The 20,620-nt window shown below is 46.3% G+C and overlaps 3 protein-coding genes across 3 annotated transcripts; all 3 read right to left on the reverse strand.

Moving 5' to 3' along the window:
• Positions 1 to 254: 254 nt before the first annotated feature.
• H6S33_012410 (uncharacterized protein) lies at positions 255 to 1,364 on the reverse strand (the record flags this gene model as incomplete). The annotated part of the gene is made up of 5 exons (XM_044843757.1): positions 255 to 521; positions 616 to 767; positions 872 to 935; positions 1,120 to 1,228; positions 1,336 to 1,364. 5 exons carry the CDS (start codon positions 1,362 to 1,364, stop codon positions 255 to 257), a joined length of 621 nt encoding a protein of 206 aa, XP_044695059.1.
• Positions 1,365 to 3,211: 1,847 nt separating this feature from the next.
• Positions 3,212 to 4,270, reverse strand: H6S33_012411 (uncharacterized protein; the record flags this gene model as incomplete). The annotated part of the gene is made up of 4 exons (XM_044843758.1): positions 3,212 to 3,355; positions 3,469 to 3,970; positions 4,079 to 4,104; positions 4,172 to 4,270. The coding sequence occupies 4 exons, from the start codon at positions 4,268 to 4,270 to the stop codon at positions 3,212 to 3,214; spliced, it is 771 nt and encodes a 256-aa protein (XP_044695060.1).
• Positions 4,271 to 14,419: 10,149 nt separating this feature from the next.
• Positions 14,420 to 14,933, reverse strand: H6S33_012412 (uncharacterized protein; the record flags this gene model as incomplete). The annotated part of the gene is made up of 2 exons (XM_044843760.1): positions 14,420 to 14,511; positions 14,576 to 14,933. The coding sequence occupies 2 exons, from the start codon at positions 14,931 to 14,933 to the stop codon at positions 14,420 to 14,422; spliced, it is 450 nt and encodes a 149-aa protein (XP_044695061.1).
• Positions 14,934 to 20,620: the final 5,687 nt, after the last annotated feature.

Below are 20,620 nucleotides of genomic sequence, written 5' to 3' on the forward strand. Positions count from 1 at the left end.
CGTAAATATATCGCTTCATGATCTATCACCCGCGTAGGAAATTTCCATATACCGAGATAATAAGCAAAAAAAGGAAATCGTAGATGTACGAAAAAGTAGGGAAAAAAAGACCGAATGAATACCAATGAGTATGACCCTTGTTTACCAGCCTAAACACCCAAGCACCTGCAAACCCGAAAGAGAGGAAGAAAGAAATAATCGAAAGGAAGGTATATGACAACTAAGCAACTCCATAATCTCCATTCTCAGAGAATTTAACAAGCACAACCGGTCTCAACGACCTCTGGCTCATTCCTACTATGTCCCAAAGCAACAGTCCCGTCCCTCTTGCCCATAAGCGCCGGATCCATCAAATGTGGTGTCTCGACAATCCTGTCAACCGTAGTGATGAATGGCTCCCGAATGTTCTCGCGTGTCTTTGATGACGACTCATAGAAAGTTGCACCGTACTTTTTGGCTAAGGCTTCGCCCTCCTCGCGCCTGACAGCTCTCGAGCCTGTTCGGTCAATTTTAGACCCGACCTGGAAAATGGTAATGTCAGCATTTTTATTCCAGAACACCCTCATTTTTAAGCTGTTGATATCTCCGCCCCCGGTCCACCAATAGAGCACATACCAAGCATTTTATGACGCCCGGCGAAGCATATGTCTCTGCCTCTCCAAACCAATGATCCATCGACAGGAAGCTCTCCCGATTGGACACATCATATACCAATATTACGCCTTGCGCATTGCGGTAATATGAACTTGTCAAGGTACGGAAACGTTCTAGAAATCTCGCCCATCAATATTTGGTACCACAGACCGCCGAATAGACAGTTGAAGCTCCAGATGATTTGAAGTAAGGGACCGGAAGGGTGATGGATAGTTACCTTGACCTGCAGTATCGAATAGAAGCAACCTATGTGGTTTTCCTTTGACCGAGACTCTCTTGACCTACATCCGAGCTTCGTCAGACAAGATCTTAACATCATATGTGACTATTTTCCCTTGATTTATTTCCCGGCAATTTCTTCTCAATATTTTGTTTTCCCACCGATCTGCAGGAGTGATATCGGAGCTGATCGGTTGCGTATGAATCCCTGCAGCAAGCTGAGAGGCGAAGGTGGGAAAAACAAACCTTAAAATCAACGCCTATCGTGGCTGTTGCGGTGTCGGTATCGAATATATCGTCGACATATCGGAGCAACAGCGCCGTCTTTCCCGAGTTGCTCGGACCTATAAGCAATCTGTGACGGTCAGCGTGGGAAGAAGCAATGGATGATAGAGAAAGAAAGAAAAGGCCGAGAAAGCTGAAATATTATCCCGATCCGAGAGGGGTAGGTTTTAAACGTACAGCTTGATGGTTGGAGCGTCTGAAGACATGATGTGGTGACCACTGAGGAACTTCTATGTAAGGCTATTGTAGTATGTGTGTCGATGTATGATGTAGGATGTATGTTAGTGGTGTGGTGTGCGATCTATGCTTGCGTTTGTGTGTCTGTCCGTGTCTGTCTGTGGTGGGGAGATATTTGGGGTAGATTCTTGGGGGGGCCAGGTATGGTGGATGTAGGGACCCTTCTACAGAATGCAGGTTTTCTAGAAGACGGGAACTTAAGGGCAGTAGTAATGTGCACAGTAATTTCACGGTGAGATGATGATAAGGAAGAGGCTCAAACAATAGTGAGCGACGACGTCAGTAGCTTGTCAGAGTCTTAGAGGTAGAGAAGACGACGTTGTTCATGGGGTGGTTAAGGCCGGTGGCCAGTGCTGCTGTCCTTGCTTGTCCAATGACAGCATTCGTTTTGCATGGATACATGTAGCTGCGCAACTATAAAATTTGATCAAGTGATACACCGTGATGTAATTCTATAAGCCTTGGGTACAGCTCTTCTTTCACACGCAAGATAAAACAAGCAACTCTTGTCTTTCTCATGAGTGACAATTGCAATTTCGGATGGATGATATTTAGCTAAAGATTGATGACAAATAAATGACAAAGTGAATCTAATAAATAAATTTATAAAAGCAGGCACTGAAGCTAGCGATGCCCTGAAATATTAAGGTGAGTTGAAATGTACCTTTTAGGTACTGCTCAAACACCCGAAGCCGACTAACCACCAAAGGAACCTCACGAGCTCCAACTCGAGACTAGGGTTAGGGGATGATATTGCGAATTTCATCGTTACGGTTTGAAGCGGGACAAGGATTAGGCTACATACAGGATTCACACTGCCTCTAGACACCTCCACCCAAATATATCACACAACAAAAGATACTCCAACAGGGTTTCCGGTGCCGCCAGTAGAAATCTTTTAACTTTAAATGGCCAATAGTTTCTTTTCTCTTGTTGCGTGAGTAGAAGAGAGGGCGCTGAGCATTGTTGAGCAACACTGCACAAGTGAACCTCCCAACCGTTTCGCGAGAAACAGAAACTTGAAATCTCCAACAGGCCAATAGCTACGTCAAATCGAGAATTGCCGTGAACGAGTTGCGGCAGGCAAATAAACGACTCAACAACCAAGGGATCGTCAGCGCAGATATCAAGTCTACATGTAGTCAAGACGACGACGCACCCACAACACATACACTGTGCTTACATTACCTACTCAACACCTACCACCGCACACACGCGCGCGCGCGACAAAGGCTTCGCGGACATGATATCAACCACATGACTCGACACCCTTCGGTCAGCGACGGTCCACGCGACCGCACCTCAGTGCACACACTGAGAATCGTGATCACCAGCTCTCACCACTCTCACAGCCACTCTCTACCACAGCTAATGTGATATTCAGAAACACGGACTACAGCACAGAAATGGCATCTACTCTCGGGTCCACTCTAGAAACGAAGAAACTGTATTTAGGCCATGCATACCCGCAACTAGAGCATCCTTCCTTTGGATCGAAACAGAAAAAAAAAAGTTGAAAACAAATAGGAAATGAAAAAGAAAAGAAATCAGACGATAAAAATGAAAAATAACGGACACCATATAACCATCAAGAACAAGGCTCGTCGAAAAAATAAGTCAGCGTCGTGTTCGTAGTTACACATTTTCAACCCGATTCTACTGTTGTCTTGTTGCCCACGGAGAACTTTGCTGATTTATTGAGTATTACTCCTTATCTTAGAGATGAACCCAAACTTTTTTTATTCAGTAACAAAGAGGAAGGAAGGAAAAAAAAAACACCCCGAAATCCGTTTCAGTATATAAATTTTTTCTCCATTTACACTTCCTCCAAAACGGTCTCCTTGAACTCACGCTCAACCTTCTGGCCAGACTCATCCGATGTCGACTCTCCGTGCAGAGACAAAAGAGCACCGAGATCGAATTTGGGGGACTTGAGGAGCTTGACCTTGCGGATGTGGACCTGCAGCAGATCGTCAGTACATATAAGCACATACGCATATTTATGCAATATTATCATTTCCATCGGCTGCAGGCAGCCGATAGGGCAGAATCGATGGAGAGATGGGTACAAACGTTCTGTAGAGGGTAGATTCCGGTGGTAGCCTTCTCAATCTCACGTCCGATAACCTCAGGGATGAGCTTAGCGGTCAGCTGCGACAAAGTGCAGCTGGCGGCCTCGCGCTGGATGATCTCAACCATCTTCTTGCGGATGGCACGGATCTGGGAAGACTGAGCGTAGGTAGTCTTCTTGATCTGGTTTGGTCGCCTCTTGGTGAAGGCAATGGCGAACAGGCGGAGGAGGTAGTCATCGGTGGTCTTAACGGTGATGTTGGCCTCGATCAAAGTTTGCCACTTGCGGACAAGGGAACGGAGCTTGTCGGAGGTGAAGTCGAGTCCGTGGAAGTTTGTAAGGCAGTTCTTGCCCTGAACCTCATCAACCCTCAACTTGACCTTGCGGAACGCGTGGTCCTCGTCCTTCTGGAGATCGGCGAGGGAGACCTCGAAGATACGTCCCTTAAGGGCATCGTTGGCGTTCTTCAAACCGGTGGTACGGTTGACGAGGGTCTTTCCAACACTGTTTCCCGGAGGCCCTTGTCAGCCCTAATCCAACACCCATGCATATCTCCATTCCACTATATATATTCCCGGGGATTCACGTGCTGCAGGGAGGTGGAAGTCTCACTCTCTGATCTGGAAAGTTGAAGGTGCCTGAAGTAGAAAGAAGGGTCAGAATTGAAAACACCATGCCAGATTCGAGCTATGGAATCAAGCTCACCTTGACACTGTACCAGTCCTTACGGGTGAAGGGGTCTTGGGCCTTCTTCTTAAGACCCTTCTTTCCCTTCGAAAGCCTCTTGTTCTTTCCAACAGCCATGTTTTATAGTCGTTCCTACATCATTTCCTCGCCGTCAGCCTATCCCATGCAAAGTATAGACCCTATCCCCATTCTTATATCCAAATTTGATATTTTCTGATATCGAATTTTCATCGATACCCCCCCAACCATAGTGGGGCAAAAAATCGCTCCAAACTCAAGATTCCGCGGGAGATAAGAGATTGTCTTACCTCTCGTTTCGTAGATTATAAAGACTTCGTGCGGGCAGAAGTCAGGGCGGCGTTGGCTGTGATGGAGGTTGTCGTGCGGGTGTTGCTGTTTGCTGGGCTGCAATTTGGTTAATTGAGTTGTGCGGCAGCGATTGTGGGCTACGGTCGGTCTTGGCACTTTCAGCTAGTGTGGGATGGGGACTGGCATAGGGCCTGGACCCTAATCAATACAGCTTAGATAAGCGAACCACGACTCCTTTAGACCTTGAATTTTAAATTTCCCTGAAGTATTAGAGCATCATGTAGCTTGACAAAATTGTACGCTTAGGCATAGATTTCGATTTTATAGAAAGCTGAGTTTCTTGACATTATCATGAACAGATATTTACCTCACCCTTGCTTCGCAGTGCCGCTTTGGGATGTTGTAACAATCCCAAGACGGACGGCACTACTAACCTTAATTTTCGTAATCCTCACGAGAGATTTGTAAGGCCTAAGATTCAAACCTTAAGAGGAGCTGAGTTTCTCGAGGTGTCGTTATGTTGACCTTCCCAAGCAAGGAGCTCGTTCCCTTTGAGTTTTTCGGGATGCCGAGTCTCTCAACGCAGAAACGGGGGACGATTTGAAAGCTCTACAGAGCTCTTGCGTGCTAATACATAATACATGGCAGTTGGATTAGATAATAAGAATAATTGATGATGTCATCAGGACCCTGATGGAGAGACATCGGCCGGACTACATGTAGCTAGGAAGTAGGTTTGATGAAACAACAACACATAACCACCAACCTGCAGAGCTAGATATGCTACAATCACCACACCTACATCTCAAACTACATATGATGTGCCTAGTACTACAAAGCTTTGTTGTAACTAGACATAACGCAGCCAAACCCCTCATGAGTTCGCGTTATCTGAAAAACCTGTTCCACTGCATCAGAAAATGATAAGTACTGCCCTGACTAAAGAAAAAAAAAGCCTATTTTGGCTAGTTACCCATATTACAGCGAGAAAGATTTTCTCTATGTTTTTGTATTCCTATTCTAACTCGCAAAGCAGAAATTCAATGCGCCATCCTGCCTCGATGTGCTTTAGTCTGCTTCCAGGCAAAAGGCCGGAGGCAGTACATACATTGTCTCGTGGACATTCTCGTATCCACTCAAGAGAAGCTGCCAGTGATATGATATCTTTAATCATCTACTTCACATAATTATGTTGCTGCTCTGGCTTGAGAAGGCGCTAGGAAAAAGAAAGAGGTAGCTAGACTACATGTAGGGATCACGGCAGGTGGCTACATGTAGTCCCGATTATAACTTCACCAGCCTCCTTCTAGATCAATCCCTCAGGGCTACATAAGCCATTCAGCCAATCTCTCTGTCACGAGAACAGAACAAACCACTAACCCCCACAAATGACTGGTGTCATCAAGCCGGAGCCTGGCCTATTCGCAATGCTTATTGGCTTCAATGTGTCGAATACAACCACTTTCCTTTTATTGGGCTCTGACATTCACCAAATATGCAATTCACACTTTGAGATATATACTGTGAGACTTGGGTGCCATGGATTTTTCAATTCCAGAGAATGACGTGATGGTAATGGCGGTGTCAGAATAGATGTCATGTCTATCGTGAGATTTCGAAACCTCTTATCAAGACTGACGATGGTGGTCTCGGAATTTATTCTGAGACAACGAGACGTTGAGAGTAAGATCTTGGCAGCTGCAGTATGATGCACGATAAATTATTTTTATGCATTCGGAGTTTCCGAGGTTGACGATAAATTCAACTTTGATAAGTTTCCAAGAAACTTGCATAAATATAATTAAGCCGGCAATAAAAAGTCCTGGTTTAATTTTCGAGATGGAAAGGTATTGACTGCTTGATCGTATGGGGCGGTAAATGTGTCAAAAGTAATTTTACCAACGGTAGTAAATTATTTTACCACCGGTGGTGAAAATAATACCAGTATTTATACCCTATAATGCTAATTTTTATGATAAAAGCACAGACCTTTTGGCCAAAAGGGGCCATATAATGCCAATATATATGAAAATTGTCCACCGGTGGGGAATCTCACCATCGGTGGCGGTATTTCACCACCAGTGGGAAATTTTCATAAGTTTTGGCATTAATGATTGAACATTTACTTATTTAGTATAGCGCAGCATAAAGACCGAAACTCAGTGTTTATACTGGTGGAAATGTACTAATGTAGGATAGCGTGCAGATACAATGACTGAAATTCAGTGCTTATACCACCGGTGGTAAATAATTTACTACCGTTGGTAAAATTACTTTTGACACATTTACCGCTCCATATGATCGACTCCCCTCCTTCTGTGCATCATACCTACTCCAGACTATTTTATTTTTTTATGTTATTTCTTCATTTTTTGCGTGGGTACGTCCTTGTGACTTGTTTGCACTTGGCTATAAAGGCCTGGAGTGATAATCTTGCTAAAATAAATGCCACGGCAGAACCAGATGATAATAAGACAGTTATTTGTTTACAGTTGGACTGTACTCGATGACGAACCGCTATCCATTCTGCATATATCTATGTGTTACGGAGAATTTTCTCTACTGGCACGGTTAATGTTACATTAACGACAGGAATCTGTCACTTTCCATGATTTGGTAGGGCTGGCTTGGTACCCAAAATGCGGAGAATTGATCTCTGTTGTGTATCCTCAAACTGGTGAAGCGTTTTCGTCTCACATACTTACTTCTCGGCTCATCTCAGAGAATTATTGTCACGAGCTAGTCTTCCCCACATACCGCTACCTATCCTCACGTGGAATTTGAGGGATTCGCAGAGCGGGGTTCGCACTTATGCGGTATGCAGATAATTTACGAGGAACACGGCCCTTTCTATCACGAAGAAAAACTTACACTCTCCAGTAATGCTCAAGTTTCAAGCCCCTTTCTGAAACTTTAATACGCCAACCAATGAGCAGAAGGTTAGGCCCAACAAACAAAACCGCCCATGGTTGCACTCAACCACTATGTATGATCGTCTCTTGATCCGGGTACATTCATTCTACTCTACTGCTCGTACTACCTAGTGTGAAAGTCACGATACCTCAATCTCTTTGCTTATATTGGACCCATAGCATTCGATGCATTATCATTGTGTGCCATATTTTATTAACTTATGACATCCTTTACGAAAGATTTCAGAAAGAGGTTTCTCTTGCCTATACGAACCCCTCTTCTGTACTACGGTTGTACGGCAAGTAAATCAAAACACAATTAGCGCTCTGAGCGCTCGAGCTCGATAGGCGGCCCACGATGATCGACCCAATTGTCGAAATTTGCACCAATTGAGCTTCATATATCCAAACCTCCCCTGATTTCCAGCTCTAGCGAGGGAAGGAAAAGAAAATCACCATCAGGGGATTGTCGTACGTTATTTGGACCACGGAGCTCGTGCATACCTTGGTGGGTAGCAAAAAATAAGGTCTATGCAAGTTTGATGGCGATGCTCGATCTACTGGCCACACTCATCAAGTCAGCAATATTGAGTTGTCGAATCAATTCAGGTACAGATCACCACAGATTCAAGACAAAGTTCTCATCTGTGACCCAAGTGCATCTCTACTATATGTATATTACATATTTCTGCATGCGGGTAGGCAAGGCTGGTGGTCTTATCTATAGATTCGCAATCCTTGGATGAACCATAACCATCGCAGAGTTCGACGGACCAGGGCCAGGGTTACTACATACGGCTGCGATTACAATGCTTAAGCTTGGATGCCGTGATAAAAACCACCGCGACGACTTACGTCTCCTCACATTTCAACTTTTTTTTCTGCGTCAAGGTTCCACGACAGTGAGCCAACACGGCATTTCCCACAACTCGGTTTCTTCAAGATCAGCAATCAGCTGCGCCCAATGTAGCTTGTATTTTCCCCTCTTGCCGCGATAAAATTCAGCCTATTTTCCTCCCGCTAGCTGCCTTCAATTGCCCACGTTCGTGGCAATTAATTCCTAGTAGCTGAGTCACGTTGCTCTCTGTTGAGGGGAGAGAAAACAAAAACAATTTTCGATGTCAATGATCTGTGGTTGTCTTTTTTGTTTCCTTTTCCTTTGATTGTAGGACAGCTTTGCCAGGAACAGTAAAGATTCCAAGCAAGAAAAATAAAAGAGCTTGACTAGCCTAGCGATCAGTCGATCCCACCGATCCCCACCTTTTTTTTTTCTCCTTGCCCCGCGCCCGAGCTCCATGAGGCTCTGCGGCACCCTCCCTAGCCCTCCCTCACTATTTGTTTTCGGGACAATCCGACTTGGCACCCTGTTTGACGGCCGAGGATGGGGGTGGGAGAGCAGTCCGGTCCGAAATACTTTAAAGACGCGCGAGATTGCCAATCCCTGGTTTTCGTCCCATCTGTCCTCTCCTGCTGTCACCCCCCCTGGTTATCCCAACAATCTCCCGAATCTCTCCGTCGTGCCTTTAACCAGCTTATGAAAAATCGAGTATCTCTACATACACCTGCAGACATGCACAGGTAGGGGGACGATTTCGGATGATTGACATTTTCCGTTTTTCTCTCTATCTCATCTCACTTTTAACCATCTGAGAACGCGGCCTTGCATAAAGCAAAGGTACGAGCAGGTAGGCCAGGCCCAGGACTAAAAGTAGGTAGGGACGGGATAATGAACAGACGAGCCAATCCCAGTGACATTTGATGCAAGAAGCACGACTTGTCCGGCGGAAATGCCGTTCCTACTTGCACATATGGCAGGCAGACAGCCTATGAGATAGAACAACGTTTTATATTGGCCATCCCCGGAATTATTACTTTTTTTGGAAACCCTCTCACCCTTCCAAAAGAGAGATTCCCAAAAAGAGGGAATGATGAAAGAAATCTACCGGAGGGTGAAACACAGAAAAAAATGTTCTAGGTTGGCCGGTCTGAGTCTGATGACGTGACGTTAAATTTGAGAATTAGATATGATATCAGTCATGTACAACCATCCTACATACAGGAGAGACAGATCAGGCCAGGCGAGGTCAGGGGCATAACCGTATCTTCCCTGGCCCGTGGTGAAAAATTTATAGTTTCTCTACATGAAGGGGTTAGTTATGGGTTAGAGGTTATGTGGTGGTGGAAGGGGATTGTTTCATGGGTACATATTAGTACACGTTTGCTGATTTGTTGTTTTGCCGGCCGGTTCGCCTACTGGATTGGATCGCCTGACAGCCAATGCCAAAAGCCAAGGTGGAGTGGGGTCTAAAAAAAATTGATATTACCTCTCTCGGAACTTCTGCAGATCTTCCATGGTAAGGCGACCCGTAAACGTTCATCCTCGCAGAGCTATCAAAACCCCCACGAGAGGCGCTATTGATCTGACGGGCTCCACATTTTTTTAGAGATTCCGGGGAAGGAGATAATTGCTAACAATTGACGAAGATTAAGGTGACACCAAGACTCAGGATATTCCTCTCCTGCTTTTCGCCAATTCTCGTCTGTCGAATGAGCATTCACAAACGTGATTTTAGATACTCAGAAGCGAGGACGAGAAGGCTGCTAGACATGCAGCTTCCTTCTTCCGGACAGATCCTCGTTCTAGCTTCATGGAAAACCCAAGGATGTGGGTATGGTATAGGCCACTCTCTACTTACCACCTACCTAAACCCCCCGGAGGGAGCAAAAAGTGATATGTGGAGAGCGATAGTGAGAGGAAAGTGATGATGGCGTGGCGCCAGAATAATTATTTTCTGCTTCGTTGGGCCGGAAGGAACCATATTGGCTGGTTGAAATATCCAAGGGTATTGGATGAATAGCCATTGGGTGTAGATATATTGGTGGTGGTGGGTGGTGTGGATTTATCCCGGTCAAGACCTTTTTGAAGGTTTCGTAAGTATCTTTTTTGTATACTGCCACCTCTACACCGGATGAGATTCCGGGCAGGTACGGACGGAGAAGTACATACAAGTAAAGAAGTCATTACCTCGGTGTGTCAATTTAATAAACCAAATATGTATATGTGTGTAGCGGTGGTACATGCACATATTGTATACAATACGTAGGAAGGTCAGAAAGATTATAATTGCCTCAAGCTTAGACTTGGAATGGCCGTGAAGGATAATGGAAGAAGCGAGAAATGGAAAACCAACACCGAAGTTACGTACCGGCCAAGGCCAAGAATGCGCCTCTTACTGCGGGTATTTAGTTTCTCTCTGTCCGGGGATACTCGCTCGCACATGTTCGTGACCCAGAACTACCTAGCATACCTAATCCTTCTTCTCCATCCATCTCGGATGGAAGATACCCTTAACGGGAGTGGTTTTTGGGGAAAAACCGAGTGAGAGGGTTGAAACTCCAAGGCAGGTAGGGGTCTCAAACTCTCAAGAGTAGTTTAGTTAGGATGATTTTCTTCTAAAAAAAAAAAAAAAAGATGGGAGGGAGGGGTGAATGGTGGCAGATGCGGGGGAGGAGGGAGAGGAAATAATAGAGGTTTATCAGTGACACCGGATATATACATCCTCAGGTGTAGGGTATGTGTCCACCACGGGCACGTTACTCCATATTCGTGCCGCAAAGACCCCAATATACCTGGTCTGAAGCGGGGTTTCGCTTTCTCTCGCTCTAGGAGCCCGTTCATTCGTCCGTCGTAGGGAGGTGGAAAGGAAGGGGAGGTGGGAGAGCAAGCGGATGGATTAGACGAAATTCCTGGTGGGTGATCTAAGTAGGTAGTTCTGTAAGTAGAGTGTTATTATTATGCCTAGGAGGGTGAGGTGAGTGAGCGAGTATGAGTGGGAGGGAGGGCGAGAGAATGAATGAGTGGATAGGAAGGAAAGCACGGCCGATATCTTTTACTGGAGTAGGTACATGGCATACGCATAGTCACTCTATCTATCTACTATCTCGTCTGTATGTTCGGATTTGATTGACGTCCACAGATACACTTGCATGGAAGCGAAACAGACGGATTGACTCAAGCAGTGAACACCACATTTTTCTCTCGTTTTATCTTATTTGACATGATAACCAGCTTTCGGTTCTGGGCCTTACGGCAGGCCAGGAAGATCACCGTCCCACCCTCGCAACGGTCGTGCCCTTCCCCTGCACCATGAAAATCTCTCGGGAAGGGTGTTCTGGGGTGAGGGAGGGGGGGGGCGGGCCTGTAAGCTGTATATATAGCAAGGTACTTTACATGTACCTAGAGCAGGTACATGGAGTAACATGTTCGTTCTGCCGGATCTACCTTTTTCCTTACCCTCTTTTCTCCACATCATATCGCTGTACTCTACGTACATGTACTGTGATATGATGTAGAAATCTAGAGACAGCATGAACATGGAGAAGAGATAGCCACCAGGAACAAGGTAGTTCCCAACGACATCACGACAGCCTCTCCTGAAAATGCACGACCAGCGTACGTACCGTACTTAGTAAGATATGTAGCTGGGCAAGGTAGGTACTCTACCGTAGGTACAGACAGGTATTGTAGAGCCCCCACATGCTCTCACCCGAAACCTTGAGGGTTAGGTGTAGTTACGTGTAGTTACTTTGTATGTAGCTTTCCTCCGGACTCCCCTAAGTGTTCACTCCACCCTGGCCAACGAGATATCTCCAAATACTCTGTACCTTCAATGTACCTGCAGTACCTCTCTCCGACCTACCTCCACCATTCCACTTTGATGACACCCACCGCCGCGGAAGCAGGCCAACACAATCAATGGAATTGAGCCGTGTAACCGCTAAACAGGCCAGTGTGCTACTGGAGCTATCTAGTACTTACCTACATGTAGAGTACCATACCATACCATATCCACATAGCTATCACTATCAAGGTTGATACGAGGAAACTCAGGGAGAAATATCCAGTCTGCCCACACACCCCTAATGGGTCCGACACAAAACGATCAGCCCTCCATCTCAAAGCAGCACTCGCTATTTACAGCCAGAGGGGAAAAAATAAAGTGAATCCCGGATTTTGGCACCTGGGAAAATCTACCGCTGCCGCTGCAAATAAACTCCCCGTCGCCCAACAAGAGGTTAATATTGCAATTTGTCGCAAAAAGTTTTTCATATTGTTGTAGACAAGTACATACATGTAATGTAGTAGAGAGAGACCTTTTTCCCTTATCTATCAGCGCAGGAACCAGAATCCTCATGAGACAACCGACGCCGACACAGCCGCCACCACCACCGGACTGCGCGCGCATAGCATAGAGTAAAATGGGAATACCGTTGTAAGAGTAAATTTCAATGTACGCAGATTGCCACACCCAGGCCAGTCTGGTCCAGTCCAGTTTGATGTTTCTCTCTCACCCTCACGTTCGACGACAACAACCACTCTGGTTGCGCGAAACACACACACTAGCAACGAAACTGCAACGCAATGGTTATCCCTCTCGCTCTTGGCCCACCAGCTACTAAGAGCTCTGCTGCGACAAACTGAAAACATCCATGTCGTTAACACGTGCCAGTACTGACCCTCCTTACCCCCAAATATGTAATTGCTTGCAACAAAACAAGAGTGTGGTAGGGTAGGGTAGTAATAAAAAAAGTGTCGGCTTCGGTTTTCGGTGGTAAGTTTAACAATCAATAGTGGTGTGATGTATTATGAAGCTACCTGCAAAAAATTAAAGAATGACAGTGAGCGTCGGATATCCGGACCTTTCCTTTCCTCCTTCTCCCTTAATCCGAGTACAGTTCACTTCAAGGGGGGTCCAACTCCGAAGAAATGCGAGAGAGAGAAAACTGTTGATGCAGCGTGAAGTCAAGGGTTTATTAAAATGCCAACTATTTTATAGAAGTGCTCTATGTAGGTACTAAACTAAGCTATGTACTTTTTCCCGTACTGATAGTAGTAGTAATTAAGTGACTATTCCAGTCGTAGTATAATTCAGTTTCGGTAACAATTCGGGTAAGTAGTTCCCGCTGTACTATGCCTTTAGGGCAGACCTTCTCCCCTGAACTATTTAAGTCATCCAGACATCATATCCAGAATCCACAAAACTTCCCGGGTTGGGACAAATAAATGGAAATAGGAAATAAAAAACAGGACAACGCGGGAAAAAATTATTAAAAAATATCAATAGGATGAAAGGAACAAAGAATTTCTCTTTTTTCGTGCGCGCAGTATGCAGAGGGGCCCCTGTGAAAGGGAAAAAAACTTTTTTGCCACCAGTACGTAGTAGGTAGTAGTAGTCACTCCACTCCGTTGAGACTGCAAGTACAATTCGTCTCATCCCGTCTCTTGCAAATCCCAACATCCCGATTCCTCCCATCCCACCAGGAACACAAGAAAAGCAAATAAAAATAATGGAGATGAAAATATAGCCATGAAGAAAAAAAAATAATTCGCGCCAGTCCCAGTCAATCCGGCGCCGAGAACAATGTAGATATGCCAAATGACGCGCCTGACCGAAAAATAAGAATAACCCCCAGTCCATACAATAAAAAGCACCGGCCATGAAGGTTCGTTATAAAAATCAAAAAAGAGAAGAAAAATCGTTACAAGTTTGATACTTCGGAGCTTTCAAGCTGCTGGCTATCATGATACCGCCCCAAAGAGTGTAGGGATAAAACAAGACTTTTTTGTAAACAGAAGACCCCATTACCCACTCATCGAAACCACGACATTGCTTTTAGACAGAATAGAGAAAGCAGAGAGAAGATATATAAAAAAAAAAAAAGTAGCCGCCGCAATAATAAACAAGAATATGTATGCTCCGAAAGAAGAGGTTAAGAACAAAGATTAGGCAAGTACAAAAAAGATAACCCCGCGCCAAAATAAAAATATAGACACCCAGTATTTTTAAAACAGATTTTTTTTTTTTTGGAGATTTTTTTTTTTGTTTTAATTCATCCGAAGTTCAGTTCACGAGCGGAGATCGGCCAGAAGCTGATTTGTCGCCGGTTGGAACGAACGTCCGAAGTTGTAAAAGCCTTTGAGGAACCAATTGTCACCGTTGGAATAGTGTGCGTCGGCATTCTCCTCAAGGTCGATTACATGGAGTCACCGTTTGTGTGGTGGGGGTGAGCCGCCGTCCCTCTCGTCGTCGGACTTGTAATCCCACTCCTCAAACACTGGGAAACTAACGTAGCCACCTGTAAACAGTTAGCACCAATGCCTTCCAAGATAACCTCAACAATCTCCGGTGACATCACATACCATCAGGACTCTCTGGCAACTCCTTTGAAATCATGCCGAATGGGAAGTGCCCTCCCTCACTAGGTGGTGTTGACAGAGGTGAGTTGCTTGCTGAACTCGAATTCGATATTGAGGCTGCCATCCTTGGAGCTGTGGGTTGAGGCTGGGTTGGTTGAGGCGATGTAGCTACTACTGTCGCTACCTTTGCGAGTAATGTATGAGCCTTTGTTGTTGGAGACTTGCAACGATCCCTCTCACACTGCATTGTCGACGACCCCGTTACGCTGACCGATGGAGGAGTGACCGACGGAGGCGTTAATGGTGATCGTATTGACTGTCTGGCTGAGGGTTCGCAACGACTGGGTAATGAGATGAACATCTTTGATGGAGCGAAAGCGAATTTAGATGGTGTGGACGAAGAGTCGTCGGAAGATCTTCTTCTCTTGATTGAAGCCACGGTGGTAAGCTGTTGGGTGTTTGGGAGCAAAGATGCTTTTTAAGTATTTCACTTTTTATTGTATGTCGGAGTGCCTGTCGAATATCCAATGGACCGATGGAAGATGGATGAAGGACCGAGTATATATTTAAGTTGAGTGGTAGTAGTGGTAGTGGTTTGTACTGATGGCTATCCTCACAATGATATATAGTTGAAGCAGGATTGGAACGTTGTAAATAATGAGGCGAACTGGGTTGGATGATCTTCTGGATTGGCGGCGAAGCTCTGGATGGATGTATGTTGCTGAGGGATTTTATTGAAATTCAGGTATGGATAGGGTTGCGTTGTGGAGTTTTTTGTGGGATGAGTGAAAGAAATGGTGGGTGAGGGCAGTAGGTATTAATATTTATTTCAGATTAGGTTGAGTGTGTCAGCAGCAGTGGAGCGTAAGGGATGTACTCTCTTGTGGGAGGGAGAGATGACGGAGATGGGCGTAGGGTAGGGTGGGTTGGTTGCCCAGTAGTGGTTGTGGTAACTAGCGCAGGGTGTGGTAGCGGTGGTGGTGGGTGGTGGGAGCTGCGATAAAACAAGCTGCTACTGCTTTGCTAAGGGCTAAGGCGTGGGAGAACGACAAACGGCCGGTGTGGGTTAAAAAAATAATTGTATGTAAATGGGGTATTTTTTTCTGGCTACTGCTGCTGCTGTGGGCGGGTTTCGAAGGTAACGATGGGATAGCAGAGAGAGGTAGCGAGAAGCGGCGATATGCGCGTTATGAAGTATGTGGAGAGAAATATAGTACGGGGGAGCAGCAACAGGATATTCAAGTTACAAAATCAGGGCTGGCAAAGCACAGTAAAGGTTGCCAGGGCAGGAAGGACGTTCTATCTAAATAAATGTGTCTGGAATATGTCTGTGTCTGTGGGTGGGTGGATTGTGAGGTGTGGGTGTGCACGAGGCCGCCTATTGCGTTGCTTGAATTGCTTGCTTGGGAGCCTTGGTGGGTAGAAAGAGAGTGCAAGTGAGAGAGTAAGTGGAGGGCAGTGTGCAATGAGATCAGACACAACAACACCAGGGATTTTTTGATGATGGAACCAGAAGAAGGAGCAAAAGAAGGCAGGCAAGACCAAACAATTAAGAAGGCTTTCCGAGACAAATTACAGGATACAGACTCAATAACGATAGAACAGCTATTCGAACGAAACGGTGCGGTCCTAAGGTCTTTTATTTGTCGCGGCCTCCACCCCCCCATGAGCAGGGCAAGACAAAGGACCTCACGAACCCAGCACAGACTCAACTCCATCCATTCGACCACCTCCACCAAGACTTCCATAGAACTCACTAAACCCCCTCAAGAAAAGGAATAGAGACTCAACCCAGCGTCCCAAAAGTCTCGTGTGTCTCGACAAGGGAGCTGTGCGGTCGTTGATTCTCCCTGTATGGCGGCTTTGAATCCGGCCTGCTGTGTCTGCTGGTCGTCACCCACTAGCCTTTGAGCACCTCCCTCCTTCCCCCGGTCTTCCACTCCCACTCCCCCACTCACCCCTGCTCGGCCTTCTGCCTACCAGAGTCCACCTACAGACGCTTCACCTCACTCGCTCGCTGTGGAGAGACCCCGAGAAGAGTCCGGCGGCGTGTGTGGTCGTTGGCGCGGTCGCTTGAAGACTAGCTCCCAAGGCTGGGGGCAAATCTCTCGGTAATTGTTTTTTCTGAAGGGTGGTAGCTTCTCTAAGCTAGTTTAACAGCTGCTATGCATGCAACACCATCTGGATCTTCTTCAATTCGAAATGGGCAACAAAGAATATATTTCAAGAATTAAAATTCCGAATCACAATTAATAAACCTCCCCACCCTCTTTCTCTCCATCCATGGCCTCATCCATCCAACGAGCGGAAATACCAGTCTTAGCATCCGTCGGATTTGCAATATCAGCCGTGATGGAGGGATGGACGGGTGTGTATGATGGAATTGGAGATGCCCGTGCGAGCCGCCGTGATGGGGCCGGACTCCCCAAGATGCAATTGAGGGTGAGAACAGAATGTTCTTTTATTTCCGTGCGATTTACATAAACTATCTAGCTGGGTACCTTTCTACCTTTCTACCTCCTACATGAGTTTAGCATGGATGTATTCTCCCATAGCCAAAGTTAGAGGTAAGTCCCATGTATATGTATATATTTCAACCAGCAACTGAAAGGATCCTCGCATAGGTACCTACATTAGTTAATTCCATGTCCCCTTTTCGCAATTGGAACGGTTAATAGAAAGAAAAGAAAAAGGAAGAAGACACGCACAACATAACGTAGCTCCCGTCGGTACAAGTCACGAAAAAGAAAGAAAAGCAGTTAGGCTCTCTCTCTCTCCCACGGAAGGAGGAGGATATGTCTGCTAGGTACATACATCAAATAAGGTCCTGACGTACCAATTAGGTAGTTGTCGAATATCGTGACACTTATGCGGCTCCCTTTCCCAGCATCTTTTTCCGCCTGGTGTTTCCTCCTTCAATTCAGCCCCTTACCCAGCATATGTACGAGCGATGCAGCCCTTCTGAAGTAGTTGGGCTGCATGGGCTCTCACTTTTTTTTTTTTGTGTTGTTCGTCACTCGACGATCTAACTACATTGTCAGAACAAGACGAATGGTTTTGAGGTTGTTTGTTTTTCGAGTACTTATCTCCGTGATTTGGGATGTTATTATTAAGTTACCTTACTCGTATCCAATACGACCTTTGATATGGACCTTCAATTGGAAAGTACCTAACCCCCGATATATATATCCCTGACAGGGCAACAAAATACTGTGCTTAGACAAAATACCTATTCTTGTTAGTTAGGTACCTTGTTCAGCCCATCCCACGCCCGGGTCCTGCTGGAATTCCTTTGCTACTAGAACATACGAGTTCGAAATCCATCTCTCTCACGTTGCTCAAAAAAACATACCCAGTACATATAAAAAAAACTATAATACAAAGTGAAATAAGGCTGTCGTCGGTTCAGCTACCCGTCCAATATCATAATCACCTCGTACGTAGCTACCTTCAATACAAAATAGCTAGGCTTTTGATATTACAGCTAGCTACTCGAAACACATCACCACCACCATCTTCAAACAAATAAAAAATATCTACCATCCCCGGGCCCCGTTTCCCTCTTTCCTTTCTTTTTCCTCCTGCCACTGAAAGTCCAATATGCCCACCTTCCCAGATCCTCCTCGCAAAAAAGATGGTGGGGCGGCAGTTCCGAGTCCGCGTTTCCCAAGCGTGCACTTTGGGCTCTGAGAACAAAAAAACGGGAGATGTAACCACACTCCTACCACCACCACCACCACCACCACCACCACGCCTGCCACACACCCCCCCCCCCCCCCCCCCCGGGGGGGGGGGGGGGGGAACGAGTCAGTCGTTTGGTCCTGTGTCCCATCTATTTCGAGACCCTTCATGCCTATAGCGCCAAACGACCTCCTCTACGGGCCTATGGGAGGTTTCGGGTGTGAGAGATTGTATGGGCATATGAGAAACTACTCATGTCAGACAAGACACATGAAGAAGCTCCTCAAAAAATTTCCTCAAGAATATTCCATGGTGCAACAAAAAAAAAAACTTTTTTTCTTTGAAATTCCTTCTTATGCATATGCCACCAGAGCGAGACACACGTATCCTTGTTGACCTGGCCCTACAAGGGACCGGGGGGGGGAGTAAGGTGGTTAAGGCCATGCTATGGGGTTTGATCTGAGCTGTTGGGTTTTGAGGTCACAAAAATGCTTTGGCACACACTCGACCCACAAGTCACGGTCACACGTTGCGGCTGGCAAAACGATTTGAGGGACAGACATGATGGGGAAAAAGGAAGAATCAAAGACGCATGACAACCGCCGCATAAACAAACCCTGGCTGGCAAACCTCGACTTGTCACTGGGCGGCCTAACGAACAAAACGGTGACTGACCTGACTGACTGACTGACTGACTGACAAAGGGGTAGAGCAGAGCAGGGGGAGCAACAACGACTCAACGGGCAAATCGGTACCGTTGGACAGGTCAGCCCGCCGCTCATCACACACCTCCCAGAAGATTGTCGCCGCACCTCCCCTTCCCTTCCTTCTTTCCCTCGCCGCGGGAATCGGCAATAACGGAAAAACACAACGCCTCCATATCAGTATTTCGGGACGTGTTGGAAGTCTCCGGTGGGCGTTTTGTGATGGTGGTTGTTCCGGCTGAAGAAGAAGAACTACGAGTGGGTGTTGTAACTTGGGTACATGTCGAGCCAGAGTACCTGAATTCCTTAGTATCTACCAGCACCACCACCACCACCACCACCACCACCACCACCGGCCATAAACCACAGCCTATTATTATTCCCGCTACTATTCTAATTCAGCAGCACAGAAGCACAGCAGCACAGCGGAACACAGACTGTCGCAGAACCCGCCCCTCCCCTTCGCTGCCCTCCATCTGATACATTCGGGTACCTCACGAGAAAAGAAAGCCAAAATTCCCAAGAGCCCGGGAATCGTGACCAACCCACGCACCGCACCGCACTGCACCATACATACACTTACATACCGCATCTCGAACACTCCACTCCAATCGCTTCCGCAATTTGCAATGAGTCCACCGCTATCTCACTAAACCGTTCCAACTTTCCAACCCCCCTTCCACTTCCTCCCATCTCGGTCCCGTGTAAAAATACCAACCTAGGCTTAACACCGTCACGCAGGAGTAAAAGTAAACTACAGACACTAGAATAATGCACCTTCAGCTGCTTCTTCTCAACCTCAATTAGAACAATTAGAAATAACCATATCCATACTAGCTTCTAATAATCACAACCACAACCACCACCGCCTTAACCAACACCGGTAGAAGAGTAGCCTCTCGTGTATTATGGACGCATTCCGGTAGTTAGAATATGTAGGTACATGTTATCCTGGAACAACCCCCCCCCCCCCCCCCCCCCCCAGGTACTCAACACAACGAGCGTACCGGTTCCTGGTGCAATGGCCAGCCTGGTCTTACCTTTCTTTACCTTTGCGCTGCTCACCTCACTCTGAACTCACTCACTCTCACTCACCCACATCCCCCCGGCCTCCGCGCATGTAGAGTTAGAGCTCACTCACCTGTACCCTAGAGCACAACCCAACCCCACTGCCTGACATGTAATATCTGGTACCTACTCTGCTTGGCCCCAGGTAGGGGAGAATCCTCAAACAGACAGAGACACGGTACGCCGTGCTGTGGGTTCGTTCGGTACCTCCAAATGGCCTGTCGTGCACACGTCTCACACGCCCCCATGAGCTGCTTTGTTGTCTGTACCTTACTTCTGGTACCTCCGACCCCGAACTCCCCCTACAGTACTAATCGACCCTACCCTACTACCCCCTTTCGGCAATGACGGTTGGAACAATTTTTTTTATAGAGTGAGAGTGCTCATACATACGTAGAGTACATGCTCGCATGGGAACTGCAGCCCAGGAAACGGCTCGAAGTGTAGCTTGCATATCCTGTTATAATTATTATTATTACTATTTAATTTTTTTTTTCCCTTTTCCTTTTTTTCTTCCCTTTCCTATTCCTTTCGGCCCCTTTGGCGGGTTTAGAAGACGACTGGCTTGTTCCAGATGAAGGAATGAGAAGAAGAG

Source organism: Morchella sextelata (assembly GCF_020137385.1).
Source record: "Morchella sextelata strain SCLS chromosome Unknown scls_8, whole genome shotgun sequence".
NCBI classification, from domain to species: domain Eukaryota; kingdom Fungi; phylum Ascomycota; class Pezizomycetes; order Pezizales; family Morchellaceae; genus Morchella; species Morchella sextelata.